At 45.7% G+C, this 20,879-nt stretch overlaps 3 protein-coding genes and 1 long non-coding RNA gene across 9 annotated transcripts; 1 reads left to right on the top strand and 3 right to left on the bottom strand.

Annotated features, from left to right (window-relative positions):
* Positions 1-1,510: 1,510 nt before the first annotated feature.
* On the top strand, positions 1,511-2,265 carry LOC100835834. The gene has a single exon (XR_001405993.2). It is a non-coding gene; the product is annotated as an uncharacterized LOC100835834 (long non-coding RNA).
* Positions 2,266-2,858: 593 nt separating this feature from the next.
* Positions 2,859-9,249, bottom strand: LOC100836644 (serine/threonine protein kinase OSK1). The gene is made up of 11 exons (XM_003569677.4): positions 9,097-9,249; positions 8,473-8,654; positions 7,682-7,866; positions 7,259-7,441; positions 7,028-7,159; positions 6,749-6,934; positions 4,823-4,912; positions 4,650-4,733; positions 4,272-4,409; positions 3,963-4,184; positions 2,859-3,346 (listed from the first exon to the last, which is right to left on the bottom strand). The coding sequence occupies exons 2-11, from the start codon at positions 8,645-8,647 to the stop codon at positions 3,233-3,235; spliced, it is 1,509 nt and encodes a 502-aa protein (XP_003569725.1). The 5' UTR covers positions 8,648-8,654; positions 9,097-9,249; the 3' UTR covers positions 2,859-3,232.
* A 5,096-nt stretch (positions 9,250-14,345) lies between these two features.
* On the bottom strand, positions 14,346-16,465 carry LOC100836338 (protein TOO MANY MOUTHS). The gene has a single exon (XM_003569676.4). The coding sequence runs from the start codon at positions 15,880-15,882 to the stop codon at positions 14,494-14,496; it is 1,389 nt and encodes a 462-aa protein (XP_003569724.2). The 5' UTR covers positions 15,883-16,465; the 3' UTR covers positions 14,346-14,493.
* Positions 16,466-16,638: 173 nt separating this feature from the next.
* Positions 16,639-20,821, bottom strand: LOC100836029 (protein VTE6, chloroplastic). 6 transcript variants are annotated; one of them, XR_002963883.1, is made up of 8 exons: positions 20,352-20,708; positions 19,651-19,742; positions 19,463-19,548; positions 19,061-19,314; positions 18,793-18,916; positions 18,405-18,509; positions 17,224-17,477; positions 16,652-17,139 (listed from the first exon to the last, which is right to left on the bottom strand). XR_002963883.1 is itself a non-coding variant. In XM_003569675.4 (6 exons), exons 1-6 carry the CDS (start codon positions 20,748-20,750, stop codon positions 17,122-17,124), a joined length of 975 nt encoding a protein of 324 aa, XP_003569723.1. In that variant the 5' UTR covers positions 20,751-20,821; the 3' UTR covers positions 16,639-17,121. The 6 variants fall into 6 exon arrangements, 2 of the variants coding, with proteins under 2 accessions (XP_003569723.1, XP_024315764.1); XR_002963884.1 differs by having other exon boundaries at positions 19,684-19,742; XR_730898.3 differs by lacking the exons at positions 19,463-19,548; positions 19,651-19,742 and having other exon boundaries at positions 16,639-16,974; positions 17,045-17,139; positions 17,403-17,477; positions 20,352-20,821.
* Between the last annotated feature and the right edge of the window lie 58 nt (positions 20,822-20,879).

The following is a 20,879-nucleotide window of genomic DNA, read 5'->3' as shown; positions in this document are numbered from 1 at the left end:
GCCGCAGATGGAAAAACGATAGCTTCCGCAGTCAAGTGCGATCCAAGCAAAATCTTGCTGCCCTTCAGTTTCAGAGGAAGGAGAAACGCTATTCTGCCGAAGCGACACGCTGCTGCTGGGGTGCCGGCAAATACTCCTTTTTTTTTTGCGCTGCGGTTGGTCAAGTGCCCCGGAACGGGAAGTGAGAAATGCCGACGGGAGGAAGATATGGATGTTTATTTGCGATGGACGTTGACAAGTTTGATTGCCAGTTCTTCTTCGTAGAGCCGAATGGACTTGCAGAGCGCGGCACCTAACGCATAAACAAAGGTTGATGTCCGATTGCAATCAGCACTAAATAAATTGCCAACGCAATGGCGATCGATTACGCAACGAAGAGACTGATGGAACGCAACCAAATATTAATTGTTGGTCGCTTCGTTTCTGGCCTCTCATTGCAATGTCGCTAGTAATATACGCCGGCTACGCAACGGTACAGTCTATTCTTTAGCCCCGTGCCTTGAAGAAGAAAGCGACTTGCACTGAAAAGATAGTGCTCTGTGCTCGTAGTTTGAAGACACACAATTCGCCCGACCTGACAGTCTGCACGTAATGCTCGTAAAGTCGTAGAGGAAAAACGAATGGAGTACCAGAGTATCCTTGATACGACGGTAAAATGCCTATATAGTTTACAGCATACAGTCGGCACTACTGTGCAAGCTGTAGTGATTTTTTTAGGGAAACACTGTCCCGTGACAATGCATCCGTGCTAATCTGGAAAATCTGGACCATCTCAAGAAAACCGGTAGCGTCTCAACATTGCCCGTACTCCCTCTGTCCAACAAAAAAATGTTTCAAGTTTATTAAAATTTAGATGTATAGATGTATACAAATTTAATCAAAGTTGAGACATGACCGGAAATACTACTTTTTAAAGTTATCACCCGCGGTACCGTTCATTCAGCCTAACCGGCGGCTTGCAATTCATACCTGAAGAAAGCGACTTAAATACGAGAAAACTGGCATTTCACGCGAAGCTGGAAATACCATGAACCTGGGGGGATAGTTGATAAAAAAAGGCTGCCTTTTTTCAGATCCGGGAACAAGTTGTGGAGTCCATATCGTAGGGTTGCTTGATGAGCCAAGAAATGTCGCCGTTTTTCCAGAACACGAAATGGCAGGATTTGGCCCTGCAACGATGTGCATTTCTCGAGCGCTTCATTGACGGCAACGAGTTGCCGACTGGGAAGTGAGAATCTCGCATGTGTGATGCCATAGCTTGCCAACGCTTCTGTCAGGAATTATGGCCATAGAAGCACGGGGGATATTTTCACGGTGTATACCAAAATCGACAGTAGAAATATCAGTACGGTAGGCTATGGAGAAGTACGTCATACTAGGAGGCTCTGTTTCAATCCGGTCTCAGAAAAATCTTCACCACCGGTGACGATGGTTCGTCTTTTCCCATTTATATGTGGCCTTGTTGGGCTGGGCTGGGCTAAACCCAGTTGGTAACGGAGCGGGCCTGAGGGCAGGCCCGTTGGCCAGCTATATACACGGACATTTGCATCACGATTTATTAGACCCAAACCGGCCTCCCGTTTGATCGATCCCTTCTGTTGTCGTCCAGAACCGTCTCAGACAGCTCGGTTTCTCGCCTCATGGCCGGGGCCAGATCCGCGGCGCTGCTAGTGCTCACGCTGCTCTTGGTTTGCGCGGCGGCCGCTGCTCCGGCGAGGAAGAGCAAGGGCAAGGTCGGTGGGTCAGGGCGAGCGGAGGCGGAGGCGGGGTGCCGGGATCTGACGACGCGCGACGACTGCGTGGCGAGCGGCGGCGGGAGCATTTGCCGGTGGTGCCGCAGCGAGGCGCTCGACGACATGTGCTTTGGCGCATCGGAAGCATGGGGGCTCCCGGACCAGATCTTCTCCTGCGACTCGCCCGCCGCTGCCACACATGCCAGCAGATAGCGCCGCTGATCTGCTCTCCCCTTTCCTGGGATCACTGTATTCGACTCACCGGATCTGAGATTTACTAGGAGAGTTTCGTGGTGTCGCTGTGTTATTGGTTTGATTTGTGCAAATCGTGATCGGTTGTATGTTGCTCGTTTCCGAAGTTGTAATGCTATATCCATTCATTTCCTTATGCTCGTTATGAATTTTCCGAATCAAAAGGGCACATAGACAACATTTTCAGATTCAGTCTGACTCAATTCAGGTTAGCTGTACTGATGATCGGTGCTGAAGTGCCGGCAATACCACCAGTAATGAGAAGGTTTACGTTTGGTCTTGCGCTCGATTCTCGTGATCCAATTTGTATCACCCGTTTTTGTTTATTTTAGTTATTGTTTAGATAACTGATTTTTCTTTCATTGCGTACTCCGTATGTATTTTTCCGAGCCTAAACGGACAGGATCGGCACGTGCGTTTTTTCTCGTAACAATGAAAGACTTTGTCATCGTGCGGACCTGAACAATGGGCTACCATCTTGCTGTCGTGTTCATGTTAAAAAGACATGCCATCGTGATGTCAAAGAGACAAAAAAATGAGGGCATTTGCAGAAACGAATTAACTGTTTAAATTTCCGGAAGGCACGTACCAGCTACACTACGTACACCCATGGTTGTTGCCAATTGTACCCAGCCAAATTTGCACAGCTGAGGTTTATTTGTGTGGGGAATTTAAAGTTTCTGAAAATGACACATGAAATAGTACAAATACCCTTGAGCTGTACTGTACACGGCATGCTGCAACTGGCCAGAGTGATAAATGCTTTTCAAGACAACTGAGCCCAATCAACGGACCCAGAAGAGATTATGCAGGTAAAGAATTCGAGTTCTCAGAGTAATAAACATCGATAACTAACTCGTAACTCGAAGGGAATAGACCTGCTACCCGAAAACAGCTCAGCTTTCATTTACCATTGGAATTTGGAACAGCAGAAATTATTCATGTATCTGGTCCGGAGACATCAGGCCAGTAAACAGTAGTACTACACTAGTACGTCGGGGTCAAAATAAGATTGATCCTTCTATATTAGTGCCTTCCACGGCCTGAGGGTAGTAGCTTTTTTGCTTTGCTTGCTTGCCGCCTGGCCAGGCCTGGTTCAGCATACAGGCGCTGAAATAAGCACACAACAGCTCCGATGTCTACATACTCCAGAAATTTGATCTACTGGAGAAAGCTTGCTATTTACATCTCTTTAGAGTGATACAGTATTCCTTGAGTTCACCTGCTTGAAACCCGGCACCTTGGTATCAAAGGACTCTCAGCTGAGCTAGAAAGGCAGCACATAGATCAAGAAAGAGCAGATGTGGACCACTGGCCCTTTGCAAATCGAGTAGATATTTTTCATCTCTGGTTTTGTAAAGCTGCATTGCAAGGAGTGAACTATCAGAAATACAGAAACAACTAAGAACCATGCAATACGAATAAAAACAGCATATGATTCCAAATGTTAACTGAACGAAAGAGAAAATGTGATTCCAATTGTGTTCTTCGAGAATGTGCAAAGTTGTGGCTGAGTGGAGGCACATCAGGATCGCCATCAAGTGCACAACCCAAGGAGTAGACGTGGAAATACAAACTAAGATGTGACATGAATAAAGAGAGTTGATGTTCAATATTTAATATGATACATGGGTGTGTAACTCTAACATGAATGAGAAATATGATACCAGTTGTAAAAGATTGCTGAACCTATTGTGCATTCATTTCAAAATAAAAGAGTTACCTGGAAATGTGAAGACTAAAAATATTGTGTATACAATTCCCTAAATAAATAGCTTGAGCACAACAGGACACCGAGATGCCCCAAGGGACTTGGTACTGAACAATCTGGACTGTCATTCTTATAGAACTACAAGCTCAAGATTCTCTACATTGTTTAACTATTATATGTAAAGACACTCGGAAGTATTCATGCATCACATGGCCATTTCTATCTAGACATCTTATTGGAAGCATACTGATATAATTGCAAATTACCTGAATTTCAAACTTAATTAAATTTAACTTGTCACCCAGGTCATCGGTTCCAATAGGTTCTACACTGAAGTTATAATTGGCATGATTCATATTCTCTTGACTAGGAAAGCCAGGACTCCATCTACATTTCATGTTGTAGTGTCCAATTTTTTTCCAATACACATTCAGTTCTTGCAGAGCCTTGAGCACTTCAGTCATTACTTCTCTTGGATTAGCTCGAGACTGTCAAAATGAACACAAGCATGTTGATTAAAATAGAAGAAGAAAGAGAATAACAAAAATAGCATAAGCAAGCTCAACAAACATTACCTGAAGCCCAAGAGCCCATTTCCTCTCGGCTGGAAAATGTGGCCTCAAGCCAACTGGAGATTCCATATATAATTGTTGCCGATTTCCATGTGCCGAACTTTGTGTTTCGCTTGGAGTTATGGGTGAGAATGAAGAGTCCTTGATGCCAAACAGCAAGTTAATATGGTCTTAAATTACAATCAAAATCGATAATTCAACAAGATGGAGCAATCAGCAAAGTAAAGTACTCCCTCTGGTCCTAAATTCTTGACTCAAATTTGCCCAAATATGGATGTATGTATTCTTAAAAAGCGTCTAGATGCATGTAATATTTCGACAACAATTTAGGATCGGAGGGAGTAGTATCAAAGGACACAAAAAACATAACTCAGAACTCACCATAGCTTCTTGATACTCAGCCCCAAGATAACCACTTGTTGTTCGATGCTTATTATCCAAAAATAAATAATATGCAACTGTTGCCTGCACAGAAAATACTCAGCCAATCATTAGTTCATTATAGTAACAGGTATAATGCATATGCAGACAACAGAGTGCAAAAGGTGTCATACCTCATTTTGCAATCTATTATGAATTGACTCCACCAAAAGGTTCTTATCAAATCCTAGACTGATGACTTTACCAAGAGTTTCTTCATCAATCTACAAAATTGGGAGCAAATCCAGTTCATTATGTAATGACTTAAGAAAATACTAGAATCTGAAAAATCTTACAGCCGCAGAGAGGATTGCCAGGTTGAACCCGTTTAGATATACCAATTTAAACAAAAGTTGATAACGTAGCGCATACATAAACTTGCCAGCAATGTGCAATATAGTACATAAACTTGCAAAAAAAACAAATTTATCATCCAATAACTTGGTCAGGAGGAGCAGTTTAGTCCAAACTTGGGTTCAGAGATAAAATCTTGCCCCCACGGCATGCCACGTTGGCAAAAGCACAGACGCTAGAGTTGGTTTAGTCATAGTTTTTGCAAAATCATTGTTCAAAAAATCGGCCGATTCAGCGATTAATCGGCCGATTAATCGCTGATCGGCAGACCACCGTGCAGATTAACAGTTATCGCCGCAGTTAATCGCCCAAGCCGATTAATCGGTCTGACAACCGATTAATCGGGATTAATCCGCCGGCCAGCCCCAGCCTTGAAGAGCTTCACTGATGCCTTTGCTTCCTCCCAAGCTGCTGCTGCTCCCATCCATTTTCACTGATGCCTTTGCTTCTCTTGATTTGTTTTAGATGGCTGCACCTTCCCAAGGTTCTCATGCGGCAAGTAGCCCAATATATAATTATATATACTATATAGTATAATGGTCAACCGATTAATGGTCGACCGATTAAACCGATTAATCAGTCCGATAACCGATTAATCGCTAATCCCTACCCGACCGAGCAGTTGCCGATTACCGATTTCTTGAACAATGTGCAAAATACCCCTAGACTTTAGGTAAGTTAGGCTTGGGCATATAATTCCTTTTTTGCAAACCCTCCCTTCCTCCTAATCGGTCAAATTCCTAGCCGATATTCCCCTCAAATTCCCCCAGTCCCAAACCACAAATCCCTAGGTCAACTACGTGCCACGCTAGCTCTTCTTCTCCGTCGACCCCCGTGCTCTAGCAACCCCCATTCCCAAGGCCCCCTCCTCTTGCTATCATGCTATGGCTTCGTTGAGCACAGTCGGATCCACCCGCCACCCCATCAACTGCATGGGCTGCGGATTTCAAGCGGTGAAGAGGTTCACAGCGGATACAGAGAAGAACAGGAAGCACGACTTTCTGAAGTGCACTAATCACAGTGTAAGTTGGACATCTTTGACTTTGACTATTTGTACTGGTTTGATTTTGAGGTTTGCTCTATTGGTTGATTTTCAGCCGGCGACTGGTGGTTGCAATTTTTGGCATTGGATGGAGAAATATGTTGTGTTGTTGCAGGAAAAGCGAGTTGTGCCTACCGGATCACAAGTGCTCAATCCAACTGAGGATTTACATGCTTAGAAGGGCTTGGGCTTTCTCTCACATGCATTATGTGAGGTTTTGCCAGCATGGCATGCCATGGTGGCAAGAGTTGGTCTTCGAATCGCAGTTTGGACTAAAATGCTCCCACTGACCAAGTTATTGGAAGATAAATTTGGGTTGCAAGTTTATGTGCTAATCGCTGCAATGTATGTATGTGCAATGTTATGACCTCTGTAAACAATTAATGACTAATCCCATGCAAGTCTCACAAAATCGTATATAACAGAGAATGGCACTGTACAAACCCCAGAAAATAAATAAAAATATAAAAATATAAAAATACAAACTGCAAAGAGAAATGTTGGGCATGTCTTCACCCCTTACCAAATTAACCAAGTTAGTACCAAAAAGAAGAAGATATTGAAGGATAGTAACAGAATGAGGACACGAGGGGAATATTGGCATAAGTAACACCCAACGTAATACCATTATATCATGGGAAGTAATGCAGAGTGTCAATTATACCTTTTTAACTTGTTGTGCAGTATCTGGAGGAGGCACAGCCAAATAGCGTGGGAGTTGAGCTACAAACCATGGATGCTCACGGATTTCACGAATGGTAATTCTTTTCATAGGATCAACAACCAGCATTCTTGGAATCAAATCCCTTGCTGAACCTGATAAATGGCTCGGAAGGGTATATATTCCACCCTAATAAATGAAAACAAAATATTATATGCTATCTACATCAGTAGAAGCGTAGTGAAGAGACCTTCAAATGCGAACTCACAGATATTCGCTAACCTTTATTTTCTTAAAAAGGTTTGGTATGTTCTCGTCATCAAATGGAAGAGTACCACATAGAAGAGCATAAAGAATAACACCACAGCTCCAGACATCAACTTCAGGTCCAGCATACAGTTTACCAGATATGACCTAAATAACAGTATTATACAGAGCAACATCAAATAGACTGGAAAGAAAGCTAAATTGATGTAACATCCTTTGTGTCTGAAAATAGTTCAAGGTTGAAACCTCAGGTGCTGCATAATTTGGGCTGCCGCAGCTTGTCTTCAGAAAGTGGCCGTCACGCATAACATTACTTAAGCCAAAGTCTGCAATCTTAACATCGCAGTTATTATCCAACAGAAGGTTCTCTGGCTTTAAATCACGATGCACCACCATGTTTCGGTGGCAATATTGAACACCCGATATGATCTGTATCAAGGCAGAAAAAAAGAGAGTACAATCATATTCAAGTATTCAGCTTCAAGGGCCAGGGCCTGAGTGGACTGATAACTGATAAGCTTCCTTACCGTATCTACAATTTTCTAGCAAACTATATTTCTCGTGCCATTGTTGATACATACATCATCAACGGAAGCACAAAGAGTTTAATCTAACACTCGAGAGTACGACGCAGGATAAAGAGTTCAAGACATTAAGGGGAGAGCTTACCTGTTGAAAAAAGCGGCGGGCCTCTTCCTCTTGTAGCCTACCTTTCTCAACAATGTAATCAAATAGTTCACCTGACTTAACATACTCCATAACCACATAAATATCAGCTGGTGCATCTATCACTTCATAAAGACGGATGATATGCGGGTGCATGAATAGCCTTAATATCTTGATCTCTCTTTTAACTGCAAAAAAAGAAGGCAGAATCTTCAACTACAGTGCCATCTTTAAGAACAAACAACTTAATAAGATAGAGCCAAGAAAAGAAGGTAACAGATAACTGGTGGAGTAGGAAAAAAAAAACCTCAAGGTTGCATCATAACTATATATCCCTCCAATTTAAAAAGGAAAGACTATGCAAATATGCAATATCTCATTCGAGATGATAAACTGAAGCATGATGAAAGATGAAAGCTATATAATAACCACGGGAGCATTCATTGTGCTTCGTCTGTAAGTACCAAATGTTTTCTTAACCAATTCATATACTATGGGAATGGGACTGATAATCAGCTGTGTCTGTGTTCACATGGTTACTGTGCTTGCTCATGTCTAACAACAATTTCCTAGATCAATGCAAAGATAGAAAACCATTGTCTATTATGTAGATATGCTATCAATAGAAGAACAATATACCATACCAAATTTCCAGTTACAACAACTGCAATTAGTACAACAGCAACATACTGGTTCAACCCACACCAGATATTGGGATTCTTTTTTATACATATGGAATATTAAACTCTGTACAACACTCTGTGAGCTCAGCAGGGCAAACCAAATTTACCAACCTTTCTCTTCCATCTCCATGCTTTTGATTTTCCGACGGTTAAGGATCTTGATCGCCACCTTGTGGCCAGTTTTTATATGCTCGGCAATCTTCACCTTCCCGAACGAACCAATCCCCAGGGTCTTGCCAATACGATAGTTCTTCAAAGGGTTGCCATCTTTGCCGCCGCCCTCCATCTTCCACCTTGATCGCAATGAAACAAAACTAGCTCAGGAATCGAGCGCAATTGCTGCGAAATTCAGACGCATATGACGCAGCGGGCACCATTAAAGCACGCAGCCCCATTTACGTAAGCCAGATCCAGCTGGCCCGCGAGTAAGAAGCAGGCAAAAACGCTTAGTTTGGAAGGGAGAACGGCCTTTTTTCCCCCTAAAAATAGAGCTCCAGCTCTCCACTCCCCCAATTCAACCCAAGAGCCCCGACAGCCCCGATAAACCAGCACGCGATGCCAAGCTCGGGAGCTCACGGATCTGTAGGTTTAAGTGGCCAGCGAATCACAGGCACTCCCGGAGCAATACAGCGAGCACTGGCGGCCTCAGAAACCCAAGCGTATCGCCCAATTCTCTGAGCTGGAAAGGGCAGGAGGAGGGAAAATATGAAGATGCGTCGAGGAAGAGTCCCCTACCTGGCCGCCGGCGAGCGAAGGCGTTAACGGCGGCGGCGCAGAGATGCGGAGGGTACACTAGCTAGGGAGCAGTGCGTCGCTCACGGGACGGGGGGAAAGGGGAAGGCGGAGGAGGGGGAGAGGGGGAGGTAGGGGAGGAGGAGAGATTCGATTCCCGCAACACCGGCGGGGGTCCACGCCGATGGGGACTGGAACAGGGACCCTCCCGCGAGCGTCCGTGGCGCGCGTGGATTCGTCCGGCTCGCGGGCGTGGTGGGGGGCCAGGGCCAACGGGCAGAGGGGGGCGTCCGGGCCGTGGGTGTGGGGAAGAAGGATTCCGTCGCCATCTGTCGTCTTTCGCTGGGTGGACGCGACGCGACGGCTTCGTGTTTTGCGAGCACGGGACTGTAGTACGTTCTCAACAGTGTCGGTACTCGCTCTCTCTCCCGTTGCAAATTTTGCAATCATACATGCGTGGTGGTAGTACTACGGTCCCGTCGAGACAGATGCTCCGCAACAAGAGCATTGATCTAATGATCTGTCGTCCCATTCGCTCGTGCAAAGGCATTTCACGAAAGTTTACGGAGTCTGGCACGGTCGCGCGTAACTTGCTCTACCATAACCATCATGTCGTACGGCCTGTGAGAGTTCCAAAAGGCAACCATGCACTTGAAGACCAGACTCTCAACTTGCGTCGCAACTTGAGGGCGCTAAAGACTTTTAACTTGGGCTTCAAGACGAAGTGGAGCTCAAAAGTTAATTGTTCGCTCGCGTTCCATTGGAAAACAAGATCGTGGTGCTTGTTTCGGTTACAAATCTGCGACGAAGTCCGAAGTGGAACTGCTTGAGCTTTGATTGTGACACGTATTTTCACTCATGGGTCCCAGATCCACCCAGAAAGAGAAAAAAATTAAACAAGAAAATGATTGGTGATAGCAACGTTATGTCATGTACTAATATACACATGCTTTGAAATGAAGCAAAGTTCAGTTAAATCCGGGCAGAGCTTTGCTCCATGTCGACATCCATATCATTGTCGTAGTCATCGTCGTCACTCTCAAGTTCCACAAGTCCCGCCCGCACCATAAACCGATGACGGACCATTCGAGACTTAAAGCAAGTCTTATTGCGACATAGGAAAATACAACTTAGCATGATCACGTCCGTAAACTTTCCGAGTAATGAAGGCGTCTCTGATTCATATAATTTTGAGAACGCATGATTTTGAGAACACGTGATGATAGAATAAAATCATAGAGATTGAATGTCATGATATGTTGAATCCGATTAAATTTGAAACACAAGAATATGAAATACTAGATCGTGTGTTTATTGCACCACAAAAAATATGCATGAACTTACTTAAAAGGTAAGGTGCTAGTCATAGTTGTCTCATAAACAAAAGAATTTTTTATTTGGAATTGCATGTAAAGTAGCTCATAAAAATATTCATATGATTTCAGATCATGTAACAAGAAATATTTCTTACAAATAGCTAGAATTCTCTCATTTCCTAATTTCTTACGAAGCTCGTCGGTTCGTGTATGCCTTGCACAAGAAATAACAAATTGTGCATGTTTGTGTTGTAGGGATGGGAGGGTGGGGGGCAGTTTCAAGCACCCTTGCGGCCTCTTTGTGGTGGTTGTTGGTGTAGATTGTAATGGTCTTGTTGTCTTGGTCGCAATCGTATGTGGACGGAACGTGGGAGGTGTAGGCAGTGGGTCGGCAAGAGCCACTTGTGGCAGTTTGGCTTGTTGCCTACATTGGTTGTCGATAGTTTCATGGGACATTGAGGGGGAAACTGCATGAGTGGTCTCACTTGACCTAGAATGCTGTTAGGGCCAAAGCTAGGGCCTCCCGGTACACTCCCTTCCCCACCATCACATGTGGAACGAGTACATTTACAACTCCCTTTTACCACCGCATCTTGAGCCTGTCAAAACATTTTTTTAAGTAGTATGACCTAGTTTAAAAAACTTCTGCTGGAACATGCCCAATAGTGGAAATCAATAAGGGGCAACCATTACCGCTATATTATCAGTTTATCATCTTGATGGTGATGAACTTACCAAACTATTTTTTTAGGACAAAGATAGTCGATTTCTATCAAGTAAATGTTACTATCATGAAACCTTTCTACGACATGGGATGGTGACCTATATGCATCATTGCTCGGTAACAATAGAGTCCAAACTAAGTTTACCGAAACATAACAAAGTCTTTCTAGTATTGAAAGCCTTTGCCCATATCAATATGAAGCCAAAAAGCGAAAACATATCAGGATTGGACAAAAAAATTGAAAATTTTAAATTTCCAAAATCAGGTATCAATAATTTGAAGTCGCCATTTTGTTTCTGTTCTGTGTGCTTAGCAACTCTATTTTTCTGCATGCAATAGATGGAAATCATGCATGCTAGTATGCGCCAGCCAACCAAATATCAAACGGTTGGGGCGTTACGATTTTTTTTTTGAATTATCACTGTAATCGTTTAAGGCTTCGCTAATTCAAAGCCGTGCTCAAGTCGAAACTTCCGCCTAGAAAAAGCATATACATTTTGTCCGGAGATCAATCATACCCCAAGGGGCCAAGAGCCCAACACCAAGGGCCCATCCAGCTACAGTACTGCTAAAAAGGGTAGAATATGTATTTTGCTCCATCAACCCGACCACGACGGCAGTGATCACTTCTGGCCCGTCTCCCTCGGCTTTACCTTTAGCCCTTTGCCTCTCCATCACCGGCCACCGCTGCACCCCGGCCGGCCTCTCCCCGTCCGTGCGGCCGTGCCCCCACGGCCACGACAGTCGCCGCTATTCTTGCACGGCCGGGTACGGTACCCCCTCGATCGGCGCCTGCGCTACAGCACGCCCGAGTTCATGCAGCGCTCCATTCACCAGCCAAACAAAACCCGTGGCGGACAGCGGGACAGGGCCGGGATGGCCGTCGTCGATCGGCGGCAGAGGCAGCGCCCATCCACAGTTGGAAACTGTTAATAGCTTTCGCTTCGTGTCTGTCTGCTCGCCTGTTGCGCGCCCGACCCCAGGTGTCCTGGCCGGCCGGGGCCCGCCCGGGAGTTGTCATTTCGTCAAAACAGTGGGGGAATTGTGGGATGCCTTAAAAAGTTACCACGACGGAGGTCTTCGTTGGCCGGTGTTCAATTTGGCATTCATGAAACGCGCGAGCTCGCGTGCGATCGGTCGGGAAGAGCCGATGAGTTAAAGTAAACATTTTCTGTCCATGCACACTCGGTGTGACTCGATGACTAGCGCGGATCGGGCGGCGAGTTTAATCCATGCATGCACCTTTGCAAAATACTACTGTACATGATATTTCTTATTGGTTATTCATACATGGTTACGTACGCATCACCACTAGCGTGTGGAATGGAGCATGTATGTGAAACCGCAGTACAAACTAGTTTTCTCTTTGTAAAAACACTTATTTTAGAAGTTTTCTTAGAAAGACGGTACAAACACATATGCTCGTAAATATGCACAGATATTCATTTTTATTGACACAAATCATATCTCTATGAACATCTCTGAAAGACCGAGTCGTTAGATTTTAAGGTTAACAAAGTGACTATAAACACCTGGTTGTTGATGGGTAAATCACATACCACTGACTAGGCTGGTGCTCCACAAGTAGGGGTGGAAACGGAGCGAAGACAAACGGATATTTGCTAAACCATATCCTATACCATATTTTATAATGAATACGGAGTCGGAGCGGATATTGTTCGGATATGAATATGAAACAAATACGAAGCGGACATAATTTGATAACAAAAATACTCAGTCGGGCATATTGCGAAAACAAAGACTATATATCGTGCTCTTAGAATAATATATGAAACAAACTTCATTACTCATGAACCAGTTTCCAGCGAGAAAGATGGCAGAGATGGTTACATAAGAGATGAAAGATTACTAATTTGGGCTGGGGGGGAGGGGGTTGTCATGGTAGCCGCTGGCCGGTGGGCGGGAGTATGCGCCGCGCGGGATGGGTTTTGGCTGAACTATTGAAGTCCGGATAGCCGTCGAATCATCAAATAATGCCGTACTAAAGCGGATAATATCAAACACAGACGGATATTTAGACAACTGTATTAGCATCCGTATCCGTGACAACTATTCGTATTTATTTTCACATTCAACAAATACCTAGAAATAATTTCTGGATGAATATCCCGACCCTTCGGTCGAAGGGTCGGCTGGGAATTACCAGTACCACTTCCACCCGCCACAAGTAGGCTTTGAGAGTTGAGACGCCCACGTACCGGGGAGGCAGGTTCCCAGTCTCATGTGTGTGTTTGTGGTTTCCCCTTGGTGTTTGCTGTTATTTCAGACCTCTTAGCTTTGGTTTCTATGTGGAAATCGGGAGAAAAGGTCAAAACACAAAGAAAATCGTGATTAAAAAACAAACTTGATCGATTTAGAAACAACAGTCCCAAAAAACATCAATAGTTCTTGGACTTCCTAGAGGTGCTGAGATGGTCACACGCACCCGATGTGTAACATGAGTCAAGATGGCAATGGATAGTCAAAATGCGAATATTCATGGATATTCAGTCCATGGATCGCGGATATGGAGTAGATTATCGCTCCATGTATATTCACAAATAGATACCCGTCAATTCATGGAGCGGGTACGGATATCACATTTGATTCATGGATATCCATAGATATTCGGTATTTAATAAAAAAAAATACTGACATGTGGGTCTGTTATTTAGCTATATGAGTCATATAAATAGTTCCCCTTTCTCCTCAACCTTAACACTAACTCCCTCCCATGTCCCTCACTCCATAAGTTCATTGTTTAGCTACACGAGTTATACAAACAATATGTTGTGTCTTGTTGTTTATGACGTGCATTGTGTGGATATGGATAATCCATGATAGCCGAATACCCATGGATATGAATGTGAATATTGTTTTACATCCACGTATATTTTCATGAATGCATAATGTGTTTGGGGGTGGATAAGGATATGAATATGAATGACCCCTCCAGACCTGCCCCGTTGCCACGGTGAAACATGAGCTCATTTGACGTATGATCGATGTCTGAGGAAATGATTCATTGGATCTAAGTCTTTATTTACCAGTTGCAGGAGTAGACAAAACACGATTGTACTTGGCACCATCTACGGCTAATCGTTTGTGGAGGGAGCGAGGTAGTCTGCACTCTGCAGCGCTCTGCATATGGCATGAACAACCTGAGGAGTGACCGAGTGAGGACGACCGACGACTCTTGCCTGGGGCTCATCAAAGAAGGCGCACTGCTTAACCCACAAAGTCAACCACTTGTGCAAATCTACAAAACCTACCGTCGTAGACAAATTAGCAACGCAACACACAAATACGTACAGAGGGCAGAGGCTAGCACACTTACAAATTACAAGAATCCTATCAATACTACGCGTGCTCATTCAAAGACAATATGCAGGAGACCACCACCACACATACAGGGCCGAGCAGGTGAAACCGCTTCGTCACTCCTCTCCCGGCAGCACTGCTTACCGTGTCACGCGCCAACGAACCACCGCCGCCACCGCCACGGCAGGCACCAACACCGATGCCGACGCCCCGTACGACGTTCCCGTCGTCCAGGCACAGCCCCGAGTTGCCGCTGAGGTCGAGGTTTCGGCCGAGCCGGCGCAGGAACGCGCCGTCGAACGGCACGGCGCCGCCCAGCCCGTTGTTGCTCAGGTTCAGATGGTACATCCTGTGCAGCCTGCTCAGCCCCGCCGGGATCGCACCCGTGAGGTTGTTGTCTTGGAGCGAAAGCGTCGTCAGGCTCACCAGCTGACCGAACGCCTCCGGTATCGGCCCCGAGTATCCGGAGCCCGCGAGCCGGAGCTCTTGAAGACGGGCGAGGCCGCCGAGCTCGGACGGCAGCGGGACACCCATCGGGTTGTTGTCCATGATCAGGTACTGGAGGTTCCGGAGGCCAGAGAGGCCAGGAGGGAAGCGCCCGGTCAGGCCGTTGTTGCTCAGCGCCAAGAAGGTAAGCGAGGTCAGATTGGCGACAGTGTCAGGGATGGCGCCGGTGAGGTTGTTGGAGCTGAGGTCCAGCTTCTGCAGCTGCCGCAGCTCGCCGATCCGGCCCGGGATGGGGCCGGATAGCGCGTTGTAGCTCAGGTCCAGACCAACCAAGGCCCTGAGCCCGCTGATCTGGCTCGGCACCGGCCCGGACAGCGAGTTGTAGCTGAGGTCGAGGTGCACCAGCGACCTGAGCTCGCCGATGCCTTGCGGGATCTCGCCGCGGATCAGGCCGTTCTGGGAGATGGTGAGCACCTGGAGGGACTTGAGCCTGGCCAGCTGCGGCGGCATCACGCCGGACAGCGAAGGATTGGCCCTGATGCTGAGCTGCTGCAGGCTGGAATAGGAGAGGTTTGCCGACGACGGGAGGACGAGGGTGCTGGTGGCGGCCAGGTTCTTGAAGCAGTCGACGAAGAAGAGGGACTGGAGGTGAGGCAAGGTGAGCACCTGGGGCGGGAATGTGGCCGTGTCCTTGCAAGACGGGTTGGGCTCCACGCCGAAGTCCAGACGCGTTACGTGCAGCGGCGCGGCAGCGTTGCTGCTGCCTGGCGGGGCCGCCGGCTTGCACTCGAGCCCCGGCCAAGGCGCACTGCAAGGGTCGGGGCTCTCGGAGCGCCAGTCCCGATCGGAGGAGACGGCGTCCATGACGAGGAACAGCGTCTCCCGCTCTGCTGGATCCATGGCCGCTGCGGCGGCCGCCATGGAGAGCAGCAAGCATGGGAAGATCGCGAAGGAGAGTGGCATCCTTGTCGTGGTGTTCATTTGCTCGTGCGTTTGCGGGGGTTTTGCCTTTCAGGGGCGTGGGTTTTTCTGGGGGGTTTAAGACGAGTACAGCTCGCTCGGCCGTGCGTCGATGCAGATCAGGCGCTAGCGAGCGGTGATGAAAATGACGGGGAGGAGGTGCGCCGGGCTCTCAAGCTTTGTATTCGGGTCGCCCGAAAAAAACTCGGCCTCACACGAATTAGTACGGGCTGTGCACAGGAGGTTGCTGTCTGCACAGTAGGAGGCACCAAAGCACAGTACACACAGTATGGCACGTCATGTTTTCCACAAGGAACCGCGCATATGGTCCTCGCTACAGAATGACAGAGCTGGTACACAATTTGACTGGTGAGAGCAGTAGATAAGTCACTGAGACACTGACAAAAACTGGGTTTAGTGATCCCTTCTAGGCCCCTACACCCGATCAACCCAAGTGCAAAAGAGAGGGGACCCGCCCCTTCACGGCATTACTTATACTGTGTTTTTGGACAAGTCAGGTGGGTTACCTGCACACGGCATGCCTGCCTTCCTCTATGTTTGATGTTCATCCATCAGAAAAGGTGTGGAGCTGACAGAGCTCGCAGGGAAGGTTAGTATTTAAATCAAGTTGCAGTAAATGAAACATGTTTGTGTTCAGCAGAAGTTAGTGAGCCATCACCGCACCGCAGTAGCAAAATAGTAGTGGTATCAAATCAAAGAGATGCAGATAGAGTTATCAGATATGCAGCAAAATCAAATGCACTTTGTGCAAAGGACTTTAGGGCAAATATTTCAAAAGTATTGAAAAAGCTCCTTGTCCTGTTCAATGTTCATAATCACAAACCTCACCAGAAGCAGAATAAGACTGATGAGACAGAAAGTAGCACCGTGAGAAATCGACGAACCAAGAGGGAAAACAAAAGTACACGAGGCTATACCAGGCGCATCATGTACCATTCTAGCTCTTGCTCAGGCGCGGGCCGTGACAATACCTCTCGGCCGACGTGACAAAAGATGTCTGGCCCATCCAAAGTGGGAACTGGGAAGGCGTGCGTGACTACGCCGTATAGCAGGCAGCAGCAGGCTGAGTTGACCGATCAAGTTTAAGATTCTCTACAAAAGCAAACGCCATGTGAGGCTTGCAGCTGCACAGAACGATGGAGCTGCAATGCAACTGCATCACCTCATGATCATGGATCATCAACCGTGCAACTTGTCCCGTCATGAGTTTAACAAAGAGCAAACACAAATAGTTTTCCTTCAACCATTGCCAGTAACCTAGAATTAGCAGCAGATGGAAACAAAATGTTGATATGTCAGCAAGGATGAATTCGTAGCAACGAAAACAACTTACATACATACCAAATGTACATCCACTTAATAGTGATTTCTCGGGAACTCGGAACTATCATTCCATATTCAGAAGTAAACACATGGGAAGCAATTGCCATAGCTCTAAAGCAACCATCGATATCACTACAAAAATTTATGAGTGGATGCACAATGAGAAAAGTCAAGAATGATTAAGAGCGCCAACTCACTAGCAGCCGCTGCATTAGAACAGCCAAAATGGCACCAGCGGAGATATTGAGTACGTTAACAACATCATTATTCAGCTGCACAAAGAAAAATTCACCTTTAGTTTCTGTGGAACTTCCGCTGTTGATATAAAAATATAATGTGTAGAACGTTGAAAATAAGCAACACTGTCTTTCTTTTGACAATGTTCTATCGTTCTTGAACAAGAAACAACTCTGAAGAACAAACGAAATGGTCCACTTGCATTAGAGATTAGAGAAGATCAATGTGCATAACAGTTTCCTGCCAACTGCCTAGGAGATAAAGGTCGGCAACAATTCTTGATAACTGAATGTTCCATATCTAATTTGCCTGTGCTTTTATTTGGCATGGCTAAAAAAAGAGGGATCAAGAGTGATGTTCACTCTGTTTTAGACAACCGAGGAGTTAATTTCTTTTGTAATGCCACATGCATCATGTTATGCCTAATGGAACTGAAACCCCAAGCCCTCAACAAGATGCATCAATAGACCATGCATCCTATTAGTATACAAATACACAAACATTAGAACTATTAGTTACATACAATTGCTGGAAAAAAAATGGAATAGCATTTGCGTTATGACATAGGCTGAAAGTATCTGTCAATGCATTACAGATACAAGAGGCACACCAACCAACGAGTAATATAATTTGAACATGTATGAAGGATGCCCCGATTGAAAATTTTCAGTGGCAGTTAGGTTCAACTTGTGATTGTTGTGCTGTCATGTGGTTACTTAACATAGCTCTGAATGTTCAGTAATTCGGCTTAAAGTCAAATAAGATATGCTACAATAACCGTCTTCGCACATTTCATCACGGAAGAGGAAACAAAAACAGCCAGCCAAACACTCAAATTCTAAAAGAAATGAACAAATATACTAGAAACCATACAAAAGGCAAGCACAGCTTACTAGGGTAAACTCTAAACAGGCTTGTATATAGAAACATCAGTACTTGCCCATTTGGAAGTAGAAACTCACCCATTCAAAACCTTCCTTATCTTGTAATGACGCTCCAATAAGACTCTCCCCAAAATTTGCAATCTGGGATGCGAGAACACATACCAAACCTTGTGGTACATTCACCTGTATTACAAAGCAGTTTTCTTTCAGTGAACAATTACTACTGTTACTTCCTTATAAAAATTGTGGGTCCTCGGTGTAGGTGTCACAAGCCAGATAGAGCTCAGGAATGCAAGTTCCATGCTCGTTACCTTGCTCTAATATGTGTCCACATAGACCATAGTGATCGACGCATGTCAGGGTATGAGAAAACAGGCCTAATAACGATAGGATACATGCAAGTCTGGTTGTAGTTAAATCACAGAGAAAGCTTTTCATGTAGAACACAATTGAACAAATTATTTACCTGCCCCAGAATATAACCAACACCTGCAAGAAACATTGATGCTACAATTCCAGCAAGAGTGCCCTCAACGCTGACTGCACCTTCTGTACCTCTTGGAACAACCTTAAATGTCGTCACCAGGTACCTACTCTACAAAAAGAACAAACCTGAGATCTAAATATGGCCATTAAAACTTTATTAGTTATAAATTATTAAGTTTGGACAAATAAGAATACAAGTCTACAGAAGGATTTCTTGCAAATAAAGTACTTTGTGACAGGAATCTTACGTTGTTCTTCCATAGGCTTTCCCTATTTCACTGGAAACTGTGTCACTTAGTTTAGTACAGAAGCTAGCAACAAAGCCAAGTATCCACAGTTCAGCCAATGCTCCACCACCTATATTATATATTGACAGGAGAGCACAGACACAACCAGCAGCACTAGAACCAATAACACTTCCAGGCCCTCTCCTTCCTCCTCTCTTCTCAGCCACCCCCAAAGCTTCTTTTTGTTTTATCTTCAACTTGGTTACCGCCGTGCCCTGCATAATCAAATGCAAAATAATAAGTCAAGATTGATGATATCTATCAAGATTGAAGTGATGGATATAGAAGTTTTAAGCTGTCTCTGTTAGTGCAAGCAACTTAAGGAAGCACGGAACTAAGCCTCACAATCCATAGAACACATACATCTTGAAGTTTAGAACTGCTTATTTTCTGAACAAGCAGGCGCAACTGCACCAGACCCCTACAAACTTGCTTATTTACACTGTACCCTGCAATGTAGAGGTTTATTCTCCTCTGTAATGATGGAATAGTCATCAACTATAGATCACAGTCATGATATATCTGAATTTCAAAGACCATAATGAACGAACTTTTGGTGGTGTTGCCATGATTTCCGAACTTACAACATTGCCAAACCAAGACAATCCCTGTTTCAATATAAGCAGCATGCCCGTCTCCTCCCCTGATACATGCACAGCACAAAGTTGCATTTTAAACGGATGTGTAACTGGGGGTGACACTGATTTCCGGTCAATTTGCCTACAAGCTTAAGAAGGAAAACTGAAGCTCTAAAAAAGCAAGTCCGTAACTTTGAGTAACTACTTGTTGAGGATGCCCTTATTGTTTATGTACTGTTAATCACCAGCCAGCTGTAGTCTCAGTTCAATACTACAATACTAAGGGCTGCTCCCCAAAAGCCAAAAGTGTGACAAACAAAATGACCACGACAATTGTGACAAACTTTGGCAAGAAACTTTCAGTGGCATCTAGAGAGTAAGTCTAACAAAGCATGGCAATCCACAATTATGGAAATGAACAAAACAGATGTCTAAGGGATTGTGGCATGACTAAAGGTGACGATAGCCTTAGGCCTTGAACTAAACACATTCATGAAAAAATGAAGATCGTCGGTCTGTGAAAATCCCCAAACAGTAATTCTGAGCCGTGAAGAAACGTCAGTATTGCTGAATTTCGGATTTATCACAGCAGCTCAGACTTCCAATTCAACCAACCATGTCATGGCTGTTGTGAAGCACCAAGTGGCAATGCAGCATCGGACGGATCGACTCACCAGTACGAAGTAGGCGGCGACGAGGAGGTACCCCTGAGCCCCAAATGCACGCCACGTGAGGGTGCCGAGAAGGTAGGCGGCAGCGAAGCCGGAGGCGGAGAGGCCCGAGAGGAGCAGCGGCGAGCCCGCGACGAAGACGGCGAGGTTAGTCGCGGCGGCCGAACTCCATGTAGGTGGATATGCCAGGACAGCGTCGGCGAGCACATCCCGGAGCCCCGCCGACGCCGCGGCAATGTCCGGGAGAGCGCGCGGCGGGGTAAGGTGCAGGTGGTGCGAAACCCTAGGCCCGCGACGGACTAGAGGTACGCCTCCGGGAGCAAGGAGGTAGGAAGAACGGGATGGGAGGGGGCGAAGCGGAGAGGAGATGGGGGCATGGAGCGGCAGGACAGTGCACGCCATGTTCGCTCGCCACTGCTTTGGATGAGTTCGATCGATTCTCAATTGCAAGAGGCTCCATCCCTTCTCAAGGGAGGAGGAGCACTTGCCTAAACTGCTCGTTGCTGACGTATTCCCAGATTACGCCTTTGC

This window comes from Brachypodium distachyon, chromosome 2 (genome assembly GCF_000005505.3).
Source record: "Brachypodium distachyon strain Bd21 chromosome 2, Brachypodium_distachyon_v3.0, whole genome shotgun sequence".
Taxonomy (NCBI): Eukaryota; Viridiplantae; Streptophyta; class Magnoliopsida; order Poales; family Poaceae; genus Brachypodium; species Brachypodium distachyon.
The sequence above is the reverse complement of the archived record's forward strand: the minus strand, read 5'-3'. Positions and strand labels throughout refer to the sequence as shown.

Excerpts from the sequence above, each read along its gene's own strand:
- LOC100836644 (XM_003569677.4), bottom strand. The coding sequence starts at position 8,647 with ATGGAGGGCGGCGGCAAAGATGGCAACCCTTTGAAGAACTATCGTATT. Across the intron at positions 7,160-7,258 it reads CAAATTATGCAGCACCTGAG|GTCATATCTGGTAAACTGTA; the intron begins GTTTCAACCTTG and ends ACTGTTATTTAG. Across the intron at positions 4,734-4,822 it reads ATAATAGATTGCAAAATGAG|GCAACAGTTGCATATTATTT; the intron begins GTATGACACCTT and ends TTTTCTGTGCAG.
- LOC100836338 (XM_003569676.4), bottom strand. The coding sequence starts at position 15,882 with ATGAACACCACGACAAGGATGCCACTCTCCTTCGCGATCTTCCCATGC.
- LOC100836029 (XM_003569675.4), bottom strand. The coding sequence starts at position 20,750 with ATGGCGTGCACTGTCCTGCCGCTCCATGCCCCCATCTCCTCTCCGCTT. Across the intron at positions 18,510-18,792 it reads TTGGTTATATTCTGGGGCAG|GTGAATGTACCACAAGGTTT; the intron begins GTAAATAATTTG and ends TTTGTAATACAG. Across the intron at positions 17,478-18,404 it reads ATAAGGAAGGTTTTGAATGG|CTGAATAATGATGTTGTTAA; the intron begins GTGAGTTTCTAC and ends TTCTTTGTGCAG.